The sequence below is a fragment of the Tachysurus fulvidraco genome, chromosome 26 (genome assembly GCF_022655615.1).
Source record: "Tachysurus fulvidraco isolate hzauxx_2018 chromosome 26, HZAU_PFXX_2.0, whole genome shotgun sequence".
NCBI classification, from domain to species: domain Eukaryota; kingdom Metazoa; phylum Chordata; class Actinopteri; order Siluriformes; family Bagridae; genus Tachysurus; species Tachysurus fulvidraco.
In genome coordinates this window covers 11,025,878-11,050,782 of record NC_062543.1, presented here as the reverse complement: position 1 = coordinate 11,050,782, position 24,905 = coordinate 11,025,878, and the positions used below count along the sequence as shown (strand labels likewise).

Here is a 24,905-nt window from a genome sequence, read left to right as displayed (position 1 = left end):
TTCTTTTCTAGGGTGAACAAATAATAAAGTCACTGGTGACAAGGTTACACGTGTTCTTACCAAGACACATCATTTGGTTGCGTCTAAACTTAAAAACTAGCAAAATTAAAGTACGACAAGCTAAGTCAGGGTTTCGCCTGCCATGGAAAGGCGTAGGCGAAGCTCCAAGTGTTTCTGTGGAGCTCCTTACACTGTATGAACATAAAAAAGGCATTTAGGCAAGCAATCAGAATGAACGCAAAATAGCGATGTTCTGCATGCCGGATACTGTATGTGTCCCGTTAGCTACTCAACGTTAGTTGATCTTTTTCTAAATTGTTTGCTAATTTGCTCATAGGAAATCGTACCCACCCAATTGTCCTGGCTCAGGATAAGTCACTTTGCCTTATCTAACTTAACACCAGAAGCTAAAAGCTAGCTCAACATGCTTCCAGACAGCAGATTTCTTTTTTATAGCCTAAATGGATTTAGGATCGCTCTTGTTAAAGAACGCTGACGGCCACCACAGGAGAACGAGGAGCGAGCTGAAGGGTTTGGCTCCCTGGCAGCAGTTAAGTCAGAAGACAGACTAAAGGAGGGACAGTTATTATGTGCTAATGAGGTTTATGAGGTACAGGACTCATAACTGTCACGCATGCATATCTTTTCATTCTTATAGATGATGTGGACTTTAAAGCATATAAATAGAACAACAATGCAACTGAAAAAAGAGTTAATAACAGAGAGTGCAGTTAAAGAAGACCCTCTGTAATTTTCTTCACAGAAGAATTTGAACAACCTTTGACTGTTATATAGCTTTTCTGCAAGTGTTTGTGCAGTTATACTCGTAATGTGTGTGTGCAGAATCTAATCGTGTTCGTCAGACATTCATGGACTAACATGTCAAGTGATGAGCTCAAGGCCAAATTCAAGGCTAAATTCCAAACAACGCTGTGCAGTGTATCAAATCCCATGTACCAATATTTAATTTTAGACTCTTTGTTTTTGTAGCATTGCATAAACTGTAGCATGTTTGCCTAGAATTATTCTGAAACCAAATCACAGAAACTACAACGGAAAAAGTGACCATGAACCCATTAACTCTAAACGCTGAGAAATCCTTTCCATTGAGAAATGTTTCAATTAAATGATTTAATTAAATTGCTGTATTGAAATTTTTGCTATTGTGCCTGTTTTTAAATAGTGAAAAATCCAAAATTTCCACAATTACTTAACTGGTAATTAAGCATGATGTGCCCTTTTTATTGTTCCTGTTGTCCACCTACCATCATTATACCACCATTAGTCTGTTGACTTGTTCAGTAAAGGTTCATTAAAGGTCACTCTGATAACAGCTAGGCAACAGTGCAACAAACAAACACCTCAGACACCCCTGGCTTGTTCGGTGGGGAACAGGATATCTGTAAAGGTGCTTTGAGAGTGTCTACTGTTAAGTTAAAAATGTTATGAAGTAAAACGGAATTAAAGTGCTTGTTGTTTTTGGTCAAACTTTTTGTGTAGCCAAATCAATGTGTGATCCTGGACCAAACCTTGCCATGTCAGTGCCGTGTCAAATTAATGTAAAGGTGTAAATTGCTCCAGTCTGGTGCAGGAAGAATGGATTTTGGTTAGAGAACATCCTGAGAATAAAGTGACAAGAAGTAGACATGTCAAGGGCACAGCCCCAACCCCAGTATTTCTGGGACTGAAGAGTAAGAGTACATGTTTTAAAGCAGTGAGTCTATGATAGAGAGACAGTTACAAGGAGAAGGTTCTGTAGCTGAGACACATACCTTATTGAGCAAACACTGAATCCGCTCTGTGTCCTTGTGAGCCTGCAGCAGCTCCTGTTTCAACTCAGTGCAGATAAGCTCCAGCTTGTCTCTGTCTGTGTGTGCAGCTTTCAGTAAGGCCTGTAGCTCTGTGCTGTTGCTAGCACTCTGGAATGCATTCAGCTCCAACACCTTCTGCCTCTCTGTCTCAACCTGGGCCTTTAAGCATTCATTCTCCACCCTCAGAGCAGCCACAGCTTGATGCTGTTCCACTGTTAGCCTTGTTGCCTCTGCTCCAGCCTCCTTCTCTCTTTCCACCTGCTCCTTGAGGATCTCCAGCTCTTCTTTTAAGCCTCTTACAGCTGCCTGTGCTTCCTGATGCTCTTTTTCCAAAGCTCTTAGACTCCCTGTAAGCTGCTGTTGAATGTCCACCAGTTTCTCCCTCTCAAAGCGTGAGCTTTCTACCTGCTCAGCCAGACGCTGTTCCAGCTCTGCAGCCCTAGATGTGCGGGAAGCCTCAACCTCCTGATTTTGAACATGCTCTCTGAGTCTCTGTAGCAAAGACTCGTTCTTTTGTGCCAAGAGCTCAACACGTTCCCTCTGCTGCTGCAGGGAGGTCTGCAAAAGACTCTTCTCTTCAGATAGACGCTCATTCTCTGCTGTTAGCTCTTGTACGACCTGCTGCTGGTCAGCTAGCTCTTGTACAGTGGCTTGAAGCTCCTCTGCTGTGCTGTGGTGGCTCTCCTCCATTTTCTGAATGCGCTCTGTGAGACACTGCAGAGATAGATCTTGCTCCTTGGGGCTTGGTGCAATGCCCTTGGTGCAGCTACTGACTGAGTCTGAGCACAGTGGGATTTTCTCAAACTCGGAGGAGTCCGGTGATGGAGACCCTTTGGTAATGTCGCTACCAGATGATACAGAGGATTTAATTGGGCTACCGTGGAGTGGTCCACCTGCTGCCATTTTGGTGCTGCAAATCTCTGGTACAACCCCATTCAGAGAGGGTTTGTTTGGACTGGATAGTGATGTAGAACTGGTAATGGTATTATCACACGAGACTGGAGAGTTCTCTAAAAGGATAACCTTTTCCTTTAGAGTCTGATTCTCTTGCTGCAAGACAGACAACTCTTTTTGAAAGCACCTGTTCTTCTTCTTCATCTCCTCAACTAATGTTTGTGTATCTGTGGAATTCGACTCGATTTGCGTCTCTGGCGTCCCATCCGGTGTGCCAGCCTCCTGTGGAGAGGCTTTCCCTCTGTACCTTTGCAGCTCCATCCGTAACTTGCTTATCTCAAATTCTTTGGCCTTGGCTTCAGCTAACAGTTCTTTAACCTGACACTCCAGAAGGGCCCTGTCTGCACTCTCGGCTTCTACCTTTGACTTGACCGAACTGCGGGAATGTTTTGCAAGGGCAGACAAGCTAGATGTGCTTGCACTGGGGATCATCTTTTTGGTAGACGAGGTCCTTAGCTGGTCTCTTAGTGGAGTGCGGTCTCTGGAAATGGTCTGGGGGATGTCACGCGGAGCAGGTATTCCTGACTTTTTGGTTGAATGGATACCTACAGAGAAACAAAGTAAGATTGATCAATTATGATATGATTGGCTGTGAATGCATGCTGCATCTAATTTGCCAGTTTATCCATTCCCATCCACTAGCTAGGAAGTTTAAAAGCAAGCATGTGCTTTCTGAGACAAATAAAGCCAACCACCAAGCATTTTTAAAATTGCATCTCATGCTAAGTAACAAGGCATTTCTTCTGGGAAGAAACTTGCTCTTTTTCACCTACATGACCTCACAGTTTAACTGTCTTGCCCTACAGGCAGTGTAAATGTGTGTGGAATTGTTGAGATCTAGCACCACCTGGGAGCCAATATTATTGAATTTTCAGCGGTGTTGAAGAATTTTCATCGAATTTTCTGTATGTGACACACTCTGTTCATGGTAAAGGGTGAACAATGTTTTGCAGTGTAGCAGTGTAATTTCTTTTAGTTGACCACCATTCAAAAGAGATTTTGTCGAGGTCACTTGGTCTATCCTACAATCCCATCTTTCATTTCGAAGTATCAGTGTTAGACATTATTCATTCAGTCCAGTCAGTGACTAGACAGAAAATGTTTTGTATCATCGCATTCAAATGGCCACCAGGCACTGCCTCTTGTACTACAACCACGACACCACAAGCATCGAGTGACACCAGAAAGTCACACAACCCATAAAATTGGCTATGGGTAACACAAGCCCCGTGTGTACAGTTGTATTGTGAAAGGTTTACTGTTGGCATTAGAAGTATCAGCAAACAAACACGGGGCTCTTTCTGAAACTGATGACAAAGCTCCTGTAGTGCAGGGAATGTTCTACAACAGTATGTGGGGTTTACAATGAAAACACTGTGCTTCGGGGCAAAAAGTGCCAACTCATTGGATGACTATTGACTACACAAAATAAGAGTAAACCTTAGTTGGATGTGCTGGATGTGATATCAGTTAATAATGTGCAATAGTTTGTATAAGAATTTTAAAGCAATATTTACCCTTGCAAGCTTTCTCTGACAAGTATGTGAGTGGAATGTTGCAATCCTGATTAATTATCTTGTGCTACGTGTCTTTATCTCTCTGTGGAGTAAAGTCAAACCATAGGTTTACAGAGATCTGAAATGATGACTAAACAGAAATAAACAGTAGTTGGGAGGAAATGTGATGTCTTTATGTGAAGACAGAGACGTGTCTTAATGTGTAGTCGAATGTGCTGACATCTTCAATATGCTCGGCATGACTTCTAACCTAGCTGGATCATGGACACACAAGTAAACCGCATCTGCAAAGTTTTACAAAGGATGCTTTGTCAAGCAAAAAGTAATTCTCAACTGCAGACCTTGAATCCTGTCCAAGGCAGTGGTAAAAGGTGTCTATAAAGTCTAAGGTTTTAAAACCTACACTTAAGACCAATAATAATACCTTTGTGAATCACTCTGCATAGCAACAAGGCTCTTGATTTGATTCGAATCCACCCAAAACCTGCCACAAATCCACGTGTTCCCACTTTCCTCAAGATCAAGATTTGACGGATTTGAAGTAGTTGTCACGTTACCATTTGAAACCCATTTATTCCTCCCCTAAATATTCTCACCTCATTGGTCTTAAACCGAATAAGGCTTATAAGCACTACAAAGAAAAAAGTAATAGCTTTTACAGCCAAGTGGAGGTGGTGTGCTGAATAAGAATATACAGAAAGGGGGAATCTAATAGAGAACTTCAGAAGTATTATCATTATTCCACTGCATGAACTGGAATAGTATTTAGAGGTGGGCACACAATGGAGAAAAAAAAATCCAATTAATTCCATTTGACTTTTGCTAATTAAATTTTTTAAATATTAATGCAGATATAAATAATGCCTAATAACCTGTTCTAGTCTCTAGAAATCTCCATAGTAGCCATAGTAACACTTAAGATGTTTCACACCTATTGAATGAGGACAAATTGAGGCTGTGGGGAGGCATAACAGGAATTTTCATAACCAGTATACAGTAATGTCTGTCCTGCAGTCACACAAACAGAAGTATCGAACAACAGTTAGATTACAACAGTATTTATTTTAATGAGTGCAAGGCAAAATAAAGTATGAAATATAAGAAATCGTGCAAATTGCATGGAAAGACAATGAGGGCCTGAATGCTTGGAAATAAGGACAAAGCAAAAAGGGAAAATGAGAAAGCTGCTTTTGTACAGCTACTGAAAGCCACCATTTTAAGGATGTGTCACAAGATAGACTTTAAATGAAATACGAGAAGTCCTGTATGTCCTTTATAAAAAAAAAAGAGGGAGGCTCCTTTTTTATGACCCAGTGTAAAAGAGTAAATCATCTTCTTGATGGTGATACATCATCTGAATAAAACAGGACACTGATGCTATTGGGTTTCGACACTGAGTTATACAAGGCAGTGAGTGGCATCATTTTCTAAGTTACTACATGAGTGTAATGCCTAATTTCATTATTATCTTTTTAAATTTATTTAAAATGTTCTCTCCAATAAAAAGTGTGTATGATACCGATATGACGATTCTGACAGACTGACTGTTCAGGTTCAAAATCACAAAATTACACACTCTTCCTAGTCATGCTGTTAGGTGAGTGAATCTTTCACTTTCGGCTAGTTTGGATTCCCAGTATGTGATGGCTAATGGTCATGGACTGAAATGTTACTGGTGCTAATAACACAAAATTTCTCGATTGCAATCAAGCCACATTTTCTGACAGACTCAGATCAGGAAAAGCACCATGTGACATAACTTTTCAAATATTATTCTTTTATAATATAGTGATACACCACTGTATCATACTGAATCATATTTTCATTTATGCGTGTAACTGCATTATGGTTAAAGGACATGAAGTCATCTGTCGTTCATGCTGGATGAGGCTTGGACTATTAGTAGAAGATATGGATGGTTCTCTGCATAACCTGTTTGTTAGAGTACAGTACATTTTTAAATATCCCCAGGACTAATTAATTGCATGCCAGAGTGCATACAGATAAGCAACTACTGGAAGCCATGAGTCAAGCATTGTCTTGCAACAGTGGCAAGGCGCTGTGGATAACATGACAGGACTGGAATGCTAAGAATTCCTCTGAGGTTGTGTGCTTTCTGCACTGAGTTACCAGTCTGCACTGATTTGAGGCCAGCTTCCATTCATAAAGCTCCTCAGACCTTTACACGAATTAGCTGAATGGTTACAATCCTCCTTCTGTAGAAGAGGAAGTTCAAACAAGGCCATTTTTCCACGTGTTATTGAGGAGTTACTGTAGGTCCTGTAAGGTTGTCGCCCTTTCCTGTTGTCCTGCCAGTAAAAACGGGACCGGCACATTGGAGCAGATTCCACACATGTACACAGTACTGAGACAGAAGATACTGCTGCCATTCCACTTTGTATCCTGTCAAGCCGGCAAAAACAGGATAAAAGTTCCATGTGCGTCAGCGTGGTAACATGCAAAATGGTGTGTGCGATCGAAAATTTGAGAAGCCCATTATGTTACCATCAGAAACAGTAATTTTACAAGAAGTTGTTCCTTCCTCATCCCTTGCTTGGTTCAATTTCGGTTTTGTGTGCCTTTTTCACTTATTAGAGAAAAAGGCAGAAGCAAACGAGGCAAGGTAAATCTACCTGAGATGAAATGAGGAGTATTGAGTCGAGAGGAGCGAAAATCTTCTGGGTGATACCAGAGGCAATTATAAATCACTACTCTTCTACAACTGTACACTGTAAATGGGGATGTGGTAGCTTAGTGGTTAGAGGTGTTGGACCACTGATCGGAGGGCCGCGAGTTTAATTGACAGCTCCACAATACATCCACCATTGGGATGTTGAGTAAGGTCCTCAACTCTAAATTGCCAAGTTGTATGAAATGAGATAAATGTACATGTCTCTGGTTAAGGGCGTCTGCCAAATGCTGTAAATGTAACGTAATTTGAAGAGTACTTGGTGAGTTGAAATGATGTTCAGTATCAGCTCATTGAGACATATACAAGAGTCTGCTAAAGCAATAGTGTGTCTGTGGAAATACAAATCTAAAGTATTTAAGGTGAGTCACAGGTTCCCTAAAGCTTAGGCGTTCCCGGCAAGTCAGATGCAGATGCCAAAAGCTGTTTGACTCTTTCTTTTTTTTTCCCCCCCCAAATGCCCTGCCTTTGCTCTGCAGCAGGATGTGACATCATGTGGACTCTGCAGCATTGAAGTATTTGTTGAGCCTGGAGGAATGTTTACAGCACCTCGATCTGTACCTCAGGTCAGACTCGTCCTACACATAACGGTCTTCAATACTATTTGAAGGAATACGTCTGATCCAAAAAGCAGCATGTATTAACAAGTATTAGTAGTTTATTATAACGTTTTTAACACTTTTAATGGAATTTGAAACTGTCAACTGTGAACCCTCTTGTTCCTCAAGACACTTTGACTGCTACAACGTTCATTCCTCATTTAATCTACTCATAAACTATTTGGCACAGATATTATATGTACAGCAGATTGATGATAACCCTTATTTTCCAGGAAATGTTTGAGTTTGGCTGGCACATCAAAGCATCTTTCTTCTTTTCCCTTTTGCTATTGTTGAGTAAATCCTTTGGTTCCCGGTCTAGGAAATTGCATAGCAGTCTTGTGTGCAATCATGTAATGGCCTGCCACAGTGCCTGTATAAGCTACACTGCTCTCAGCAGTAACACATCAAACTGTCAGTCCTCACAGTGAGTCAGCTCTTTTACTATTCTGCTTAGTGTACTTCACAAATAGGCATTCAATCCCCCTCTGTGCTGGAAAGTGCAAAGATTTACTGTGACTTCCTAGCTTATCAGAAGTCCACAGACTTTATTTTGCTTTGCGTACTGCTATTTATTTCACACTACTAACCCCTGTGGAGAAAATACAACCCTACACTGGTTCTGATGTCCAATCTCATAATTGTGCTTAGTCTGAGGTTTAGGAGATTTAAATTCACACAGACAACCGAGGCTTGACCTTCCCTTAGTCATAGCTCATGGTCTAAGTGAAGCACTGTCTCTGTTTCCCAATGTGGAACACCAAAAGCCAGAAAGCACGTCCTATGATGAACCACCACGTCATTTTTGCTGAGTATGTGGCACTGTTAAGTGTCTTAGCGTGCTCGAACGAAAATGCTGGGCACTCAACTAAGCCACGCAGTCATTCAGATGCCTGACCAAGAGGAACATCACTAAGCTTCAAGGGGAAGAGGAAGTCAGTGAACACAATATTTCCTCAAAGGTCCTTATTGATACATTGACAAAAGGAAATAAAGTGCATGCTGAATACACATCTGAAACATTCATGATACATGATGGTGCTACTTCGTACAACAAGACTTTATTGTTAAAGCAGCAGGTAGAAGAGTTACATGAATAATAAGCGATGAAGTTTTAACAAGATAACCCCAAACATACAGCGAAAATAAGTCCACATGGTCTAGAAAATCTCCTGAACTTAAAGTTTACAGATCCCTTCAGAGATACCTTATAAACGTGGGGAACTGAACTTGATTTGTCAGTTGGATTGTGCCAAGATTTAACCCCAAATGATTTCTTATCACAAGACATACTGAAGGTGCAATGTGATGTGCTAAAAGAACATCAGCAGTAACCGTGTAGCCAAATCCTTGCATTGTTAAATATTTTCAACACATAGGTTATAAATTAACATCATAAAAACTACAAAATCTCCCAATGGATAGCATGTGCTTAACACCAGTTAAAATCCAGCCTCAATAAAAGTGCCACTGAAATGCGGATGGATCTGTTTACCACTGTATATAAAGTCATATTGGTGCACATCATTTTCACACACAATTCTCTCTGAGCCTTTTTATTAAGACGAGTGACAATTTGCCGAGACCAAAATTTTTATTTCCAATAAAAGGAAAAGATTTGCAGATTTGCAGTGACACAAAAGATTGCTGCAAGAGGCAGAAAGCATGTTTACAGGATTTTAGCTGCTTCAAGAACATAACTTCAAATTCTAACACATGTTTTTTTAAGAAGCTTATAAAACCCAACGAGCTTTCTAGATCCAACAAAATGTACTTGGGCATGTTTATTTGGCCTTAGCTGAACAATCCAGGCTAAACAGAATTGTTTGTTTCAACTCTTTCACTCTCTCAACCTATTTATTCTTTTTCTGGCAGGAAAGTAAGAGTAAATCTACAGAGGCTAAAAAAAGAAATGTTTGATCTTAATCTTAATTGCTCTTCCTGATCTTTGGGCAACATGCAATTATCAGATTTGGTGATACAGTGGTAGATTAAAATAATTGTGACTGCCACGGGAGACATTTTTAATTGTATGGAGAACCTGGGGAGCAAATGTGGGGTTAATCTCCAACACACAGCAACTCTATGGATTCTATGGTGCAATTCTATGGATATGTAAATCTATGATCTTAACGGCGAGTGAGTGTTCAGGGTGATACAGACAAATCCTGGTCAGGATTGGAACCCAAACTTTTCTCAGAATTGTACCGTTAGAAATCATTACTCTTCACCCATGCGTGGATTTGCAGTATGAGCATCATAGTCCGTTGTCGTTAGCGCCAGATTATACACTACAGTTCAGAGGCCGTGCCTTCATGGAGATGCAGTTGGCACGACTCATTCATTCTGCTCAAGCGAAAAAACGTCTCCTTTTTTTAAAAACAGGGAGGTATTAGGAGGTTTGTCCCTCGGTAGACGCAATGTTCTTGGTTGTCGACCAGAATAAGCGTAATATTTTAGTTCTCTGTAGACAAAAAACAAACCTAAAATAGAATCAGGATAACATTTTGTAAAATCCCAGAATATCAGTCAGTGCAAGTCATCACATACTCATAAACCCCATTTAAACACACGAGGCATTTAAACACAGAATGCATCCTTTGCCACGAGACCAAAGGACAATAGAACATATTGATAGGATCAATATAAAGTGAAATAACATAGCTTCTGTGACTGGGACTAAATTGGTATTGAACAATTAAAACATGATGGTTAACAGGCTCTCTGAAAAGTTCCGTTCAAGTTTCTGAACGGCGGCATTGCTCGGCCCTTTAGGGATGCACGGTTATGGACAAGACAGATTTTACTGAGCGCCGGGACAATGTGGTTGTTTTACCGTGATCGTGCTCTGCTTTTATACGTATTGGCAGGCTTACTGGTTATCATTGTGTGGTTTTTATAACATGGCAACACCCGAAGAAGGAAAATGCTGTAATTGGATTCAGATGCACCAGCGCTGGGTTACATCAGACGTAGACAAACAGGACAAGGGCACATTCAAACACAACACACCTGCCTTGACAAATAGAAGGCAGCTTGAACTCTTAATAACTTTGTAGAGTGTGAACGTTCTCCATATATCCGCTGAAGGCTGTGGGGTCCTGATAGACGGTTCGTCTCCACATTAAACTGGTTTATGCTGATAATGTGTAATTCTTTCTGTGTGATGATACAGTACCGAGCGATGCCGTGTCTGTGTTGTGTCAGTCTCCAGTGTATGAGTCTTCAAAGAATGCTGCTGTCATTAAGTATTTTGAGGAAACACAGTTCATGTGGAGCATCTTAGAGTTGCACAAAAAAAAAAAAAAACACACAGAATATTCCCCAAATGAAACAATCGGTCTGGGAGAGTTGCAGAAATTTCAGCGGTGCCAGAAAAGAATGACCTGAACCATGAAAAGTTCAGGTAATGCAAGTAAAGAGCAGCTGGTTAGAGTGTGTATCACCTGAAAATAGAGGGGGAAATGGCATGAACATGACAATACCCCTTGCAATAAATACTTCTGTTTGCATACGCCACAGCGTGTTGGTTAGCAGGAATCCTCTGCAATATGGGACTTTCAGGAAGTCTCTCTGCTGCTGTTCAACACAGAGCACACGCACATGTAGTTTCTACATTGTAGTTACACAATGAGCTTGAGTTACTGCCGACTAACTCACCACATTTACAGTCCCGACTTCAGTTTTACTGCATTTCTGACCTTTTTTATAATTAATTAATGCATGAATAAAAAACTATAAAAAATCCTGGGGAAAAAAACACAGAGTAAAAGCTAATACTTGCAACTTCCAACTCTTTTAACCAACTTCTGGTATTTTCCACTGTAAATGATGTAACGTGTACACGGCATGCATTATGCACGCTTCCACCTCGCAGAGCCTGAGACGATACCACCGTCGATCTTCGATAGATAAGGGCTATGTAAATATAATGTCATATTACACATCACATCGTAACACTTTTCTTTTAGTATGTGATAGACTGCATGTTTCACCCAATCACCCAATCATGTGGCAAACATCCAGTCAGGTTTTCTGGGCAGAAGAAGTGTACATATGTTCCTTAGAAAGTGGAAGGTGAGCAATTGTTGATGGTTCTTGCACCAATCTGTCAAGTCAAACATCTGCAAAATGCTCGTAATAAAGAGAATCAAGTTCTGATCAAATGAGCACCTTTGAATAGACATCTAATGTGTTTAGTTAAAAAAGATGCACAAAACCCCCAAATGCTTCAACAAAGCTCAGATCCTGAGCAAAGGCCACAAATATCCACAGTACATCTCTGTCTTCTCTGTGTTGACATGAAGATATGATACCCTGGAAAGAATTGTTTTTTCAGTGTGCTAAATGCACGCACAGTGCCAAGCACGCCTTATTGTCCGTGTCTTCTTCCAATGCGTCACTATCACCAAAAGCTCACGCAACACTATCAGAACCTTCTTGCAAACATCCCCCTTCGACAAAATCGCTTGGCAGCTGAACTTAGCATTACACAGACTTTCAAACATTTGGGCAACGCAAGCCCAGACACTGCTGAACTTTCCTCAAACCTTTTTTGATCATGAAAGCACAAAACTCTCTTCGTTCTACTCACCCGTTTTATTGGATACATATAAAGAAGCAACGGGCTGGTATTTGTATTTAATTTATTAGTTTGTATCCTAATAGGCTGTGAACAGACTGATGCACCATATTCCAGCACTGTTGAGCACAGGCAATAGATACATTTCTTTACTTTTCTAAACCTTATTTGCTTTAAAGCAAAATATGTCTCATACTTTCGCTCAAACACATAAAACACGAGAACGAAATAGAAAAATAGAGTTTAGAAATAGAAGGAAACTATTTTCATGGCTCTCGAGTTTAAAGGATATAGCTAACAGCAATGTTATTTGATTATGCAGGTCTGGTGAGCTCTCACATGTGGAACAGGGAAATGATTCACGTTCTTGAAGTGATACAAGGACAAAAGGGGAGCTGCTGTTTCCTGCTAGGGAGGTGTTAAGCCCTCAAAACATTGCACCCCCCCTCTTACTTCCCGCAACATGCAGAGACAGTGGAGACAAGGCCAGCCAATGCTCTGGCTATGAGTCAGAGCCCAAACGTGTAGTGGTCAGACACCAGTGGAATTTAAAGTCAGTTTGTGTTATTTGAAAGCTGAACTAATTAAAGCTTGTGCAATCTTTGTGTCAGAAATTGGAAAATCATAGTGATTACTTCACTGAATAAAAGACTACACTATTTTTTAAATGCAGTGCATGACATGTTGCTTAGTATTAGTGACAGGACAAATATGACCGACCAATCCTGACATTTTGTGCCCCGTAACTGGGGAAAGAGAGAGTGAAAGATGAACTCGCACACATACACGCTTAAAGTTAAAGCTGTAAGTCCAGAAGAGAGACATTTCTGTTGATCTCTTTTGGTTTAGTCTTGTGCTGAAAAGCAGACTGAATTAACATGAGCCCGGCGAAGCAGAAGATCATGTCAGGTTCCACGCCATGCCAAGAAAAGGAATCTGATGCTACGGTTGGCTCCGAAACTGAACGATTCGAGAGTCAGTAAAAGATACCAAGATATGAATGAATTATGCTGGTGTTTGCTCCCAGGGTTGTGATCGTAGTGAGTCTCAGGCAGTGCACGTGCTGTGATTGAGAATATTAGGCAGTCGATGTATCAAGTGGCATCAGAGAGAACTATAGTTTAGTTAGTAATGTAGTGGTGCGGTCACAAACAGAGGAACAGGTTGTGATGATACTGAACTTAAAATGTGATGTGTGTGTTCTGCTTTTTCTGTGTGTTGTGGTATGCTGGCGGAGAACACAACACACACACACACACACACACACACACACACACACACACACACACACACACACACACACACACACACACTATGGGCTTTCCATCCTGATGGCGGATAAAATCACTATTGTGATCCCATGTTTCACAACCAGGCTACACACAAACCACTTCATTCACCTCCTACCCCCCCACCCCAACCCCCCCACCCACACACCACAAAGGCTTCATTTTAAAGCCTCTCTTTCATTAGGCTACAGATTAACAGTCTCTTTCTCACTAACACCCAGACACCTAGACACACACACAGCATTCATGTACAATGGATATAAAAGGTCTGAACACCCACCAGAAACATTTTAGGGCACCCTTTTATATACTGTACCTGGGGATGCGGCAGTGTTTAGAACGAACCAGTCGCATTCGATCATCATGCCGCCTTGGTTTCCTCCAAATTACTGGGGCTCAGAGAGATTACAAAGTATGCATGGAATCTCACCTGTTGAAAGTTGTCAATCAAAATAGGGGGCTTTAGGGCTGCGCCGGCCAAAACTGTGGCTTTTAATAAGGGAGAATGAATCGAGAATAGCTTTAAATTCCAGTTGATTTTAATGCGAAAACCTTCAGGTGTCGAATAGTAAGCTGAAGATGAAAAGGAATTTCACCTTTCACATAAAAAAACAACAAGAAATGGCTTAACTAAAAGAATATTGATGTGTGTGTGTGTGAGATATCTTGTAACTGACTAAGCTGCTGTAACAGGAATTTTACTCATTAGATCAATAAAGTCTCTCTCCTCTCGCTCTCTCTATCTCTCTTTCTCTCTCTCTAATATCAATGTTTTGAAACGTCCTAACCAAAGTTCAGACCTGATTCAGACTGTTGGGTGACCTGAGTTGCAAGATTGGCGTAATAAAACCAAAAGCTGCTTCGACACAGTATTAGTTTAAGAGTGTGCACACTTACGGTATTATTTTTTTCCTGTAATCCGTAAAATATCCCTTAGAATAATTGTTGAACTAAATTGTGTTTTACATCAAAAACCCTGCCGTTTTCACATTAGAGTGGAGACTGTTTCTATCCGTTGTAGGAAGCTCCCTACGTCGCCTTCATGATGAAATACCCGAGTAAGCAAATCAGCTGGGAAAAATGTAAATATATCGATCTGCACGTGCAGAGGAAAAAATTTATCATAGCATATATATATATATATATATATATATATATATATATATATATATATATATATATATATATATATATAAAACTATGTAAAGGCAAATGAACTATAACCACTTTGACCTCTTTCTGGATAATTTTTCCACTCATTTCAAGCTTGAAATTGTCTAATACGATGATTATTTCGATTGCTAATTAGAATAGAAAAAAATGCTTTACATTAGTCGAAGAATATGATTAAAGCTTAGATGTTAATGCTATTTGTGTCATCCATTTAAAACAATCTTATGAAATGGAAATGGGTTTTCTTTTATGTTCAGGGTCGATCAAGGCAATTAAGGAAATGTCAGAAAGTCTCTCTCTCACACACACACACACACACACACACACACACACACACACACACACACACACACACACACACACAGATATATTTCCCTTGCACTCTGATACCTCACACACATCTAATAAGACATAAGTAAACAAAACCCTCTTGTCAAGATGAGCGTATTTGTTGTAATTTAGTCATGTTTAGTTTGACGTGAGGCCGTGTGATCAGCACCTGAGAGAGTGTACACACAATGGGATGAAGAAGGAAAAAAACCTATCATGTTCGTGAAATATTAGAGGCTGTCGATATTTATAATACCCGGAGGCTGAATATGGACCTGGGGGATATTTTTGGGGGAAGTAAACGAAAGTGAGGTCAATAACAGAAAACAAACAAGGAAAGAGAATCGGAATCAGAGTAAAGGAGGAAAGACAAAGATACAAATAAACAGCAATGTTTCAGACCTGACTCTGGCTCCTCTGCCCTGCCTGCGTGGTTCCCCATGGCTATGTCTGTTCACAGAGATCAGCTCCACTCGTCTGTCTGTCTTTCCCCACACACACACACACACACACACACACACACACACACACACACACACACACACACACACACACACACAATATGCACTAATCCATCAGAGAGCAAACACAGTGCCGGGGAGACGTTCTAAGCCGGTCCTGCATGCGGTTTATCAGATGCTCCCTGCTTTATTGTTCTGTTTCCTTTCTGCTGTCCGGCTGTCACTGAGAGCAAAATTCCCATATCCAGTGCAAGTCTCTCTCGCTCTCTCTCTCTCTCTCTCTCTCTTTCTCTCATATGACACAGTGAGGCAGCAGCAGTGTTGTGACTATTCATTAGACGTGCACACGCACACAGGGATACACAATGGGAGTGGCTTTCCTCTGTCAGAGCCACACACACATGCACACACACGCGCACACTCCCTCTCTTATTTTACCTCTCTCCGCTGGCTTCAGCTTGAGGTCAGTCGGTCCGTCCTGGAGCTGATCCTTTTAAGTCAGTCACTGTTCTCCGCCTTTCCCCATTCTCTTTTCCCTGCAGTCTTCGTCTCTTTTCCCTGCACTCTTCGTCTCTCACTGTCCTGTTCACTTTCCTAAACTTTTTTTTTTCAAGGCACAGAGTGTGAAGAAGGAGTGATGGAAAGACATGAAGTGAAACAGAGGAAAAAAGCGGGGGGTGGCTTCTGTTTGTCTTTCTGTCAGGCTCCTGATGGTGGATCGTTCCCTTTTCTTCCTCCAAATGTGAACTGTCCTGACCTCATCCATCCATTCTGCTGGGGAGGCAGTCTGGTTGATTAGGGCTGGACTTTGGCACACTCACTTTCTTCTGTCTATCCACACACGCACACACACACACACACACACACACACACACACACACACACACACACACACACACACACACACACAAAGTGCAGGACATTGTTTTCAAGGTGACCAAAAAAGAAACAGAGGAGCCTGGTGGTTACCACAAATGCCTGTACTGCCATCCATGTGGCATTCTCCCAGTCCTAGAGATGATCTTCCATCCCTCTTTTCCTCATTCAGAATGCATGCGAGTAAAATATTAATGGGCGTAAAAGCCACAAAATAAATCAAGCGGAAGGTGCACGGATGTGACTTTGCCGCCTGAAATAGCTTTTCCCTTGAGGATGAAGAGAAGATCAGTTCTGTCCATGCAACGTATTCTTTTTCAACCAAATTCTGTTTGCACAGTTTTATCTCCTTTATTTATGAAGTGCCTTCTCTGTTCCATGCTTTGTTATTAAAATGTGTCAGGTTCTGCTTTTTGGCAAAACTCTTTGTTTAATCACATTAAGGATGTGCAAGTATGCTGGCTTGAGAACAGCAACGTTTCGAACAGCAACAGTGCTGCTGTCTGCAGATCATCTGTTCCCCGTTCTTTTCCTTTTTCTCATTTGCTCATGATTATCTATCTCCCCTTTCCTTTCTCTCTCTCTCTCTATCAGTCACATTTCTGGAACCCTTTAAAAAAATAACCACCAACAGAAAAATCCCTTCAAGTGCATTGAAAACCATTCGACATCCTAAAAGGACTGATTTCTTTCAGTGTTTAACCTTGTTAATTAGACAGGTGAATGACTGTTATTGCATTTTAGCTCAGAGATAAGCCTGTGTTTGGCTGACACACTCTCATTAATGGGGAGTGTGTGTTCCTGTGCCATTTGTTTGGGTGTATAATTGTGTTCTTGTAAGCTTGTGTCACAGTCATGTTTGTCTGCATGATCAGTAAACATGATCCCAGGAGGTGATTATGACACTGCTGATTTCTGCAGCACTTTATGACACACTGAGGCGTTCACATGCCTATGTATGACTGCACACCTGCCAAGACAAGATTTCCCATTATTGCATACACTGACCAAACACCCTAAGCAGTGTCATCTTGCTCCGCATCCTTCTTATTAGTCACTATGGCAGAGAAACACTGACAAACACTCTTTCTACTGGGAGATGGAGAAGCAGTCAGTGTCTTTGGGCTGCAACTATGACTGGAAGCTCAGAATGCCTCAGCATTAATCTTTAAGGCGTTCCCATAAGGTACGTGGCATGGTGTGACGTTGATGCAGCTAAAAATGCAGCACATCATGTATTATTCTCAGTGGATAATCCTGCAGAAGTATTCAGGAAGCCTTAATTGGGTTACACGTAATGGTGTAGACTTACAGTCAACCAAGAGTGAGTTCCGTCAAGCAAGCTTTGATTTGAAATGTTTTAAGAGCTGCCTATATATCGGATAGAGGATGTGCCCGACTAATGTGAAAAACCTGCAGAGGAATGAATGTGGACCTGTTTGCAAACACACAGGTAAGTCTGGCTACACAATAGATGATTTTATGCCCGATTATTGGCCTGATTTGCCAATGTTCTGAGTCTACTAACAGATCTGCACACCAGGGACAGGTTGACGGTTTGCCACTGGGAGGGAGCGCATGAATTGGTCAAAACATTTCTTTAGGTTGAACGACTCCTTAAACTTTGTGAAGTGATGAGATCTGGATCCAGATGTTCCAGCGTGTTAGGAAGTGGGGGACAGAGTGTAAGACCAGTCATAATACAGTGCCTTGACATCTTACTGTGTATCACTGTATCTTAATGTGAAGTCTTGGGAGTTGGAACTTGGTTCTAACATATCGTCAGCTATCAGAATCATAAACTACGACCAAAAATCTTCACTTCATAATAAAACTGAAACTCTTTCACTTTCAAGAGGTTATATTTAGCAATTATATTTAGAGGTGCAGCTGAAAGGAGCCGGATTTATCTTGCTTGTAAACAGTGGCGTGTAACTCAGCAGCACTTACTGTACAGCAGCTGGGATGGGACAGTGTGCTATTTATGCATGACTGGTGACTGTAGAGAGTCATGTGTTTAATGGGATCATGCTGCTTGTCCACCTATCATGACTGTCAGACTTGATTAGGGCATTCGCCTGGTCCAAATATATAGTGCAGCTTTGTTGCAGCGAACGTATTATTGGCTATTTTTGTTGTTTTGGAAAAAAGCTATTTATAATATAAATATAGCTCAGATACCATCAAAATAAATGACACATCTATGGATAGTAGCAAAAAATGCAGGTAGTGAATGAAATGGGCTTTAATGACAGTGTGTACTTGAGTTGGTACGGACTTACTTGGTAGAATTGGAAATCCTACCAATTTTGAGATCTTGTGAACCTCGCAAGGAATTCTCAGAGAGTCAGAGAGAATTCATATTTATTTTATGAGCTTAATAAAGACCATGTAAGAGAATCCAAACACACCACAGTTTACTGAAAGCTTCATCTGCTTACACAAAGCAGTGACAGACAAATCGGCGGTCTGGATTTAACTAAAAGTTGTGATTATAACGTAAATGTTTCTGCCTCCAAAACCAATCAAATACAAATAAGCTTAATATATCTTTGACTTATAATCAATATAAGTGCTCTGTCCATCACCTGATTACACAAAGTGTGTAAAACTGCCACTTTTTCCCTGCATTTTGTTCTCCAGAATAATGTGATTTTGTTTTTTACTATAATGGAACAGCTCAAACAAACAAATATAATGTGTTAGTAGTCAGAAAAGCACACAAACACACACGGCTCTCGGCCTGAGAGCGGCCAGAGAAACTCTTCAGGAAAACACGGAGGTTCAAAGTACGTAGCTGTCAGTGGTGTGTAATTAACTTCGGCCTCCATCACCCAGACGTGCACATGGATGGGAAATGTACACACAGAGGCGTGACTGTGTAACCCACGCAAAGCAACAAAACAAAAACCAGGAGCAAAACATTCAAGGTCTTTAAAAGTTTTCCGACATGCTTCACCTTCAAAACTTTTAATGGGAAACTAATGGGTTTTCCCCCATTTACCCCATTTTAAAAGAGAGAGAAAGAGAGAGAGAGAGAGAGAGAGAGAGAGAGAGAGAGAGAGAGAGAGAGAGAGGATATCACACGTTGGTGTACTACTATTCTCACACTGCTAAACTGACTTTTAGGGCATTGTGAAAAGTCTCACAATCAAATTCTCATGTATTACTGAAACATTTGGTCTTTGTAAAAGGCTTAAACATACCTACACACACACACACACACACACACACACACACACACACACACACACACAGCTGCAAGAACACACTCTCACAACAGGACACTAATCAGAACGAAAAACGTACTGATCAAAGACGTCCCCTGCTTTCTGTTGCCCTGAGATAATATCGGAAACAACGTCCTGCTTTCTACACTGACATGACCTGAGGGCACAAACAAATAAACCCAAGACCTCATGCTTAATGGACAGCAGGTCCAAAATGACGTCCAAGAAAAACCTCTTCAAACAGCTGCACGGACGTTATCATCACAGGATGTGGTGTGTGCTGTGTAAAAACGTCAGGCAAGAAAATGTCTCCCTCTAGTGGTGTTGGTGAATACTTGTCTCTTTCTTTTTTCACTTTTGAGTTTGATAGCTAAAATATCCCATCTATTAAAACATTAGATTTAAAAAAAAAATGTCAGGAATGTTGTAGAAATCAGGACATGCTGTGGCACATAACAGAAGATGAAAATAGTCACATGAACTTTTTAAAACCAGACAGGAAAGTTCACAGCATATAACATGTGAGTGTGTGTGCATCACAACACAAAGGTGATGCAAAGATTTGATGACATTCATTGTGAAAACGTGCCATTCACATTCAGTATGCCTTCTTCAATTATGTGTCTAATGCAACTGCAAGGTTTGAACAGCAGAGGTCCACATCTGCACTACCTATGAAGTTGTGATATAATTAGCGCTGCTTCGATCCATTTTCTTATGCTCATATTTTACATAAATGTTATATTTTATAATAAACTCCTTTTCGCAGACATTTTTATTTTAGCTAGTTAGTTAGATTATTAGAGAAACAAGTATTTTCAGTTATAATGTTTCTCCATTCCAAATTTGTTCTAAAGATTCAGAGAATCAAAATGATTCAAATCGTGGTGCTGGAATCAAATATCAAACAGAATCAGGACCTGAGCTTATGGTTACGCCCCCTAGTGAGTGCTGAAGATAACTACAGCGTTTGCTTCTGTATGTTCTGTATAGCTTGTATTTAAATATTTAAATAAGTGGATCTGAACTTTTTTCTTGGTACTGTAAGATTTATAGAATGCAATGTTATATATTGTCTGTGTGTGTGTGTGTGTGTGTGTGTGTGTGTGTGTGTGTGTGTGTGTGTGTGTGTGTGTGTGTGTGTGTGAGAAGGTGTTTAATTAAAGATTTCTGAACATTCTTTCCTACCCAATAAGCTGTGTGGTCTGTTGTCTGCCAGCTCTGAAATAGCTCCAGTGGTGATAGTTTTCTTCAGGCGAGAAGCTGGAGCTGCTGGTCCCAGAGCAGGTTTGGCCAGAGCATCATCACTGCTTGCCCGCTTCAGCTACATGCACACACAAAGTCACAAATATATACTCACGTACACAAGGGGTCGGAATCACAGCATGTTGCTGTATAAATATTTAAGATTACAGTCTTTTGGGTAAACATGTGCAGCACCTTGATCTAAAATCCCACTACCCAGAAATCCCCAGAGGAGGTTGGATTGTCTTCTGTATTGACTTTCATCTTAAGGGAGTTTATTTATTTTTATTTTTATTTTAACCTTCTAATGTGTTTGAACTCTCTGATTGAATCTGAATATGTATTGACATCTGAATTTCTATGAAACTGCTTTGTAGCAATGTCTTAAAATTGGTATATAAAAGAAACCGTACCGAAATAAATCCTAGCTATAATAGCTGTAGTGGCTCTGCTCAAGGTCAGGGTGAATACAAGCGGCAGACATTTTTAATCTTCGAGATTGCTGTCAGCCTTCAAGTACAATTCCTAAAGTAAGTATGGACGCAGCTACACGTTGCACTCTGTCTTCACTCTGATGCCTGTCAGACGTCCCAGCTTTTACTGCCACGTCGTATTAAACAGCCTGCGTTTAATGAACCATGGATTTGGCTAGGCTCTGCACCGTTCCATATTCTTACCCAGATACAGTATATTATTCACTTTCTTCCTTCACAACTCCCTCTTTGTTCATTCTCTCTAGCATTTCTTAAGATTGAATTTCCAATTATACCTTCATCAATAATGGATATTGCCTCAAGACAGACCTGGCTTGTACCTTATACACTGTTACAGCAAGAATTACTCATTTTTAAATAATCATGTATTTCTCCATACACATGTTTCTCAGATTTCTCACCCGGCTGAGACGCAGGTCGGAGGCAATGGTGCTAGACGATCGGGACGTCTTCATCGTCGAAGTGCTGCCGGAGGTGCTCGTGTGGCCGATGGAAGACGGCAGCCTGCCCCGCTCTGGAGCTCCTGTCTTGGGCAGCGCCACCTTAGTGGTGCCCCCTCTCAACATGACTCTATACCTTTACTGCCGTTTCTCACCCGGGCTGTGAACGCAGAGAAGTAACAAAGTGTGTTTAGAAAATACAATACTTTTAAACACAATACTTAAAATAATAATAATAATAATATTCATAATAATAAAAAGAAAAGAAAACAATTCACCTAAAAACACAAATAAACCTGAACAAGCAATTCGCTCTAAAAGGGCAAGGAGTCATGTGAAGTGAGCGAGAAACAGAAACAATTCTGAAATAAGGAATAGGGGAAAAAAAGAGGGAGGATGTGAAATAACAAGAGGTGAGTTAAGGAAGAGTAGTAAAATGTATGGTACCGTGGACTCCTTTAAGTGACTTATTTACAAGGACCCACACACCTGCTCAACATTAACATGGACGACTTATAGAAAAGTAGTAATTCTTTGCAGCAAGCCTAAACCTCACATAGTACCGTGAAACTGATCCCGGCAAGGATCCTATATCTCTACTCCACCACTGTAGTTATCCTGGACAGATTGTGAACACAGGACACATTAGTGCACTTAGGAAAGGTAATGTGAGAAAAGTGGACAGAAAGCTATTCTCTGGAGAAGCGTAAGTGCTCTTTACTACAGAGGAGCAACAGAATGGAGAACAAAGCGGGGGAAAGTGTTTACTCATTGGTCTCATTGATTTGACTGATGGTGGGGTGAAAAAGTGCACAGACCTATGCAGCTACTAACAGCTGGTATCTCTAGAGACTTGGATTTGAGAGTCTAAAAAAAAAAGCACTGAGTGTCAGAGGATATTCAAGTCTATTTGTGAAGGCAATGTGATTTACATAAATGATATTCAGTCTTGTGCTATTTGTGTACATGTCACTGTGGATACATCATGATGCTCACTGAATGTAGAGGGTCATTGTAGATTAGCCTCTAATGCTAATTACAGAGCACAATGCAAATGCACAAACAGCAGACCACCCACCCAATGCACACCCAGATTCAATAGTTTAGTTATTTGTGCATATTAAAAAAAATGAAATGTTTAAATGAAACCTGGCTGTAAAATATTTCATTCTGGTTAAAATAACAAAGATAATATGTATAGTATGTAGTCTATATCTATAGTACTGTGGACATTCTTTTATTAAACTTATATTCAAAGAATTGATTTTAGAGAAAATTGCATAACCAAATGCTCAGACACATTCCTGTTTACCTCAGGTCAAAGTGGTGACAGGGCTCCATTAGTCATGAGTGTCTGTAACAGTAAAGAGTGCTGTTGGTGCTCTAAGCCACAGAAGCAAGGAGGGTTGGAGGGGTGCAGAGTGAAACAGAGAGGGGGGGGGGGAGGATATCACACGTTGGTGTACTACTATTCTCACACTGCTAAACTGACTTTTAGGGCATTTAGGCTCGTCCTTTAAAACCTTCAGTCACCTCAAGATTGGACTACTGTAACAATAACTCACTCCACACAGATTTTCCAGTGCATGCATTCACACCCCTGTAACTCATGCAGAATTCAAACACATAGCTTGTTCACCATTTACCCAACTTGTGGGATGTGGTAGCTCAGTGGTTAAGGTGGTGTTTGACTACTGACCGGAAGGTCATTGGTTCGAATCCCAGGTCCACTAAGTTGCCACTGCAGGGCCCCTGAGCAAGGCCCTTAACCCTCAATTGCTCAGGAGTATAAACTGAAATAAAAAATGTAAGTCACTCTGGATAAGAGTGTCTGCTAAATGCTGTAAATGTAAATGTAAATGTAAACTTCTTCCACATCACTTCCATTGCTATGTGTTTCCTTCTCCAGCTGTCATCTCTGTTCTCCTAACAGTCAAAACAGCCACTCCTTACCTAAAGGCACTTATCAAATATTCCCTTTGGCACCCTTGACCCTTCATCTCTCCTGATAAAAGGAAGACGTTAAGACTCTTCTCTCTCCTGGCATGCAGGTGACTCACTGATTGTCTTCAAACACAGATGGAAGCCCTACCTCTTCACTAAACAGTCTGCCAAGCTTAGGGTGGGGAAAACAAACAAATATGTCCTGAGTACTGTAACACCTGATCTATTAACTCTCTCTTACAGGGTTTCAGCTTTGTGTTCATAAAACATATCGTTCGGGTGTTGGGTGTCAGTGGTGAAAGTAAATCAAAATTTATGTAATACATAATTTCTCGATTTTATATTCTAACTGATTTAATACTGATTCATCCTACAAGACAATCTCACTAAGCTGGAAATTTTTGACAACATACAGTATTCCCTAATGTGTGAGGCACAGTGGCTTAGTGGGTAGCACGTTCGCCTCACACCTCCAGGGTCGGGGTTCGATTCCCGCCTCCGCCTTGTGTGTGTGGAGTTTTCATGTTCTCCCCACCCCTTGGGGGTTTCCTCCCCCGGTCCAAAGACAGGCATGGTAGGTTGATTGGCATCTCTGGAAAATTGTCCATTGTGTGTGAGTGTGTGAGTGAATGAGAGTGTGTGCCCCCTGCGATGGGTTGGCACTCCGTCTAGGGTGTATCCTGCCTCGATGCCCGATGACGCCTGAGATTGGCACAGGCTCCCCGTGACCCGAGAAGTTCGGATAAGCGGTAGAAAATGAATGAATGAATGAATGAATGAATTCCCTAATGTACACATGCAGTCAAACAAGCATACGCTTCCTGTCTGAAGCTAAACAACGACACTCTCTGTCCAACGCAAGACAAACACATTTGCACCCTGTCACCTTAGGAAATTGTCAACAATGGTGAAAATCCAATTCACTGACCCTGTCATAAAAGTGCAAAGGTTAGATCACAATACAGTTATCCAATACTGTATAATATACAATACTGTATTATAGATTTAATGTAGAAATGTATTCAATACAATACCTTCATCTGGCAAAGCTAGATTTCCTGAGAAAAGATATCAAAGTCTTAAAACATAATGTGCTCCACTTATGTTCAGCAGTTACCTTCAAGACGGGGTGTAGATTTCAGTTTGGGCAACGTTGCAAAACCATCGTATGCTGTGTAACTCAGGGGAAGCACAAATTGCAGCTTCCAAAGGCTGTATTTGTGCTATATTCAGATGCTAGTCACCATGGCACCCTGTGGGTTGCAACATTC

At 40.9% G+C, this 24,905-nt stretch overlaps 1 protein-coding gene across 5 annotated transcripts in view; it reads right to left on the bottom strand.

Moving 5' to 3' along the window:
- The window catches only part of specc1 (sperm antigen with calponin homology and coiled-coil domains 1), a 69,152-nt gene that overhangs the window by 30,619 nt on the left and 13,628 nt on the right, over positions 1 to 24,905 (bottom strand). For 4 of the 5 annotated variants that reach the window (XM_027178643.2, XM_027178645.2, XM_047808958.1 and 1 more), the window contains exons 2-4: positions 21,652 to 21,850; positions 20,700 to 20,835; positions 1,773 to 3,310 (exon numbers count right to left, since the gene is read on the bottom strand). In XM_027178643.2, coding sequence (XP_027034444.2) covers positions 1,773 to 3,310; positions 20,700 to 20,835; positions 21,652 to 21,816 — 1,839 coding nt within the window. In that variant the 5' untranslated portion in view covers positions 21,817 to 21,850. Of the gene's footprint in view, positions 1 to 1,772; positions 3,311 to 15,346; positions 15,692 to 20,699; positions 20,836 to 21,651; positions 21,851 to 24,905 lie in introns of those variants that run through there. The other variant, XM_027178648.2, reaches the window with a different exon arrangement.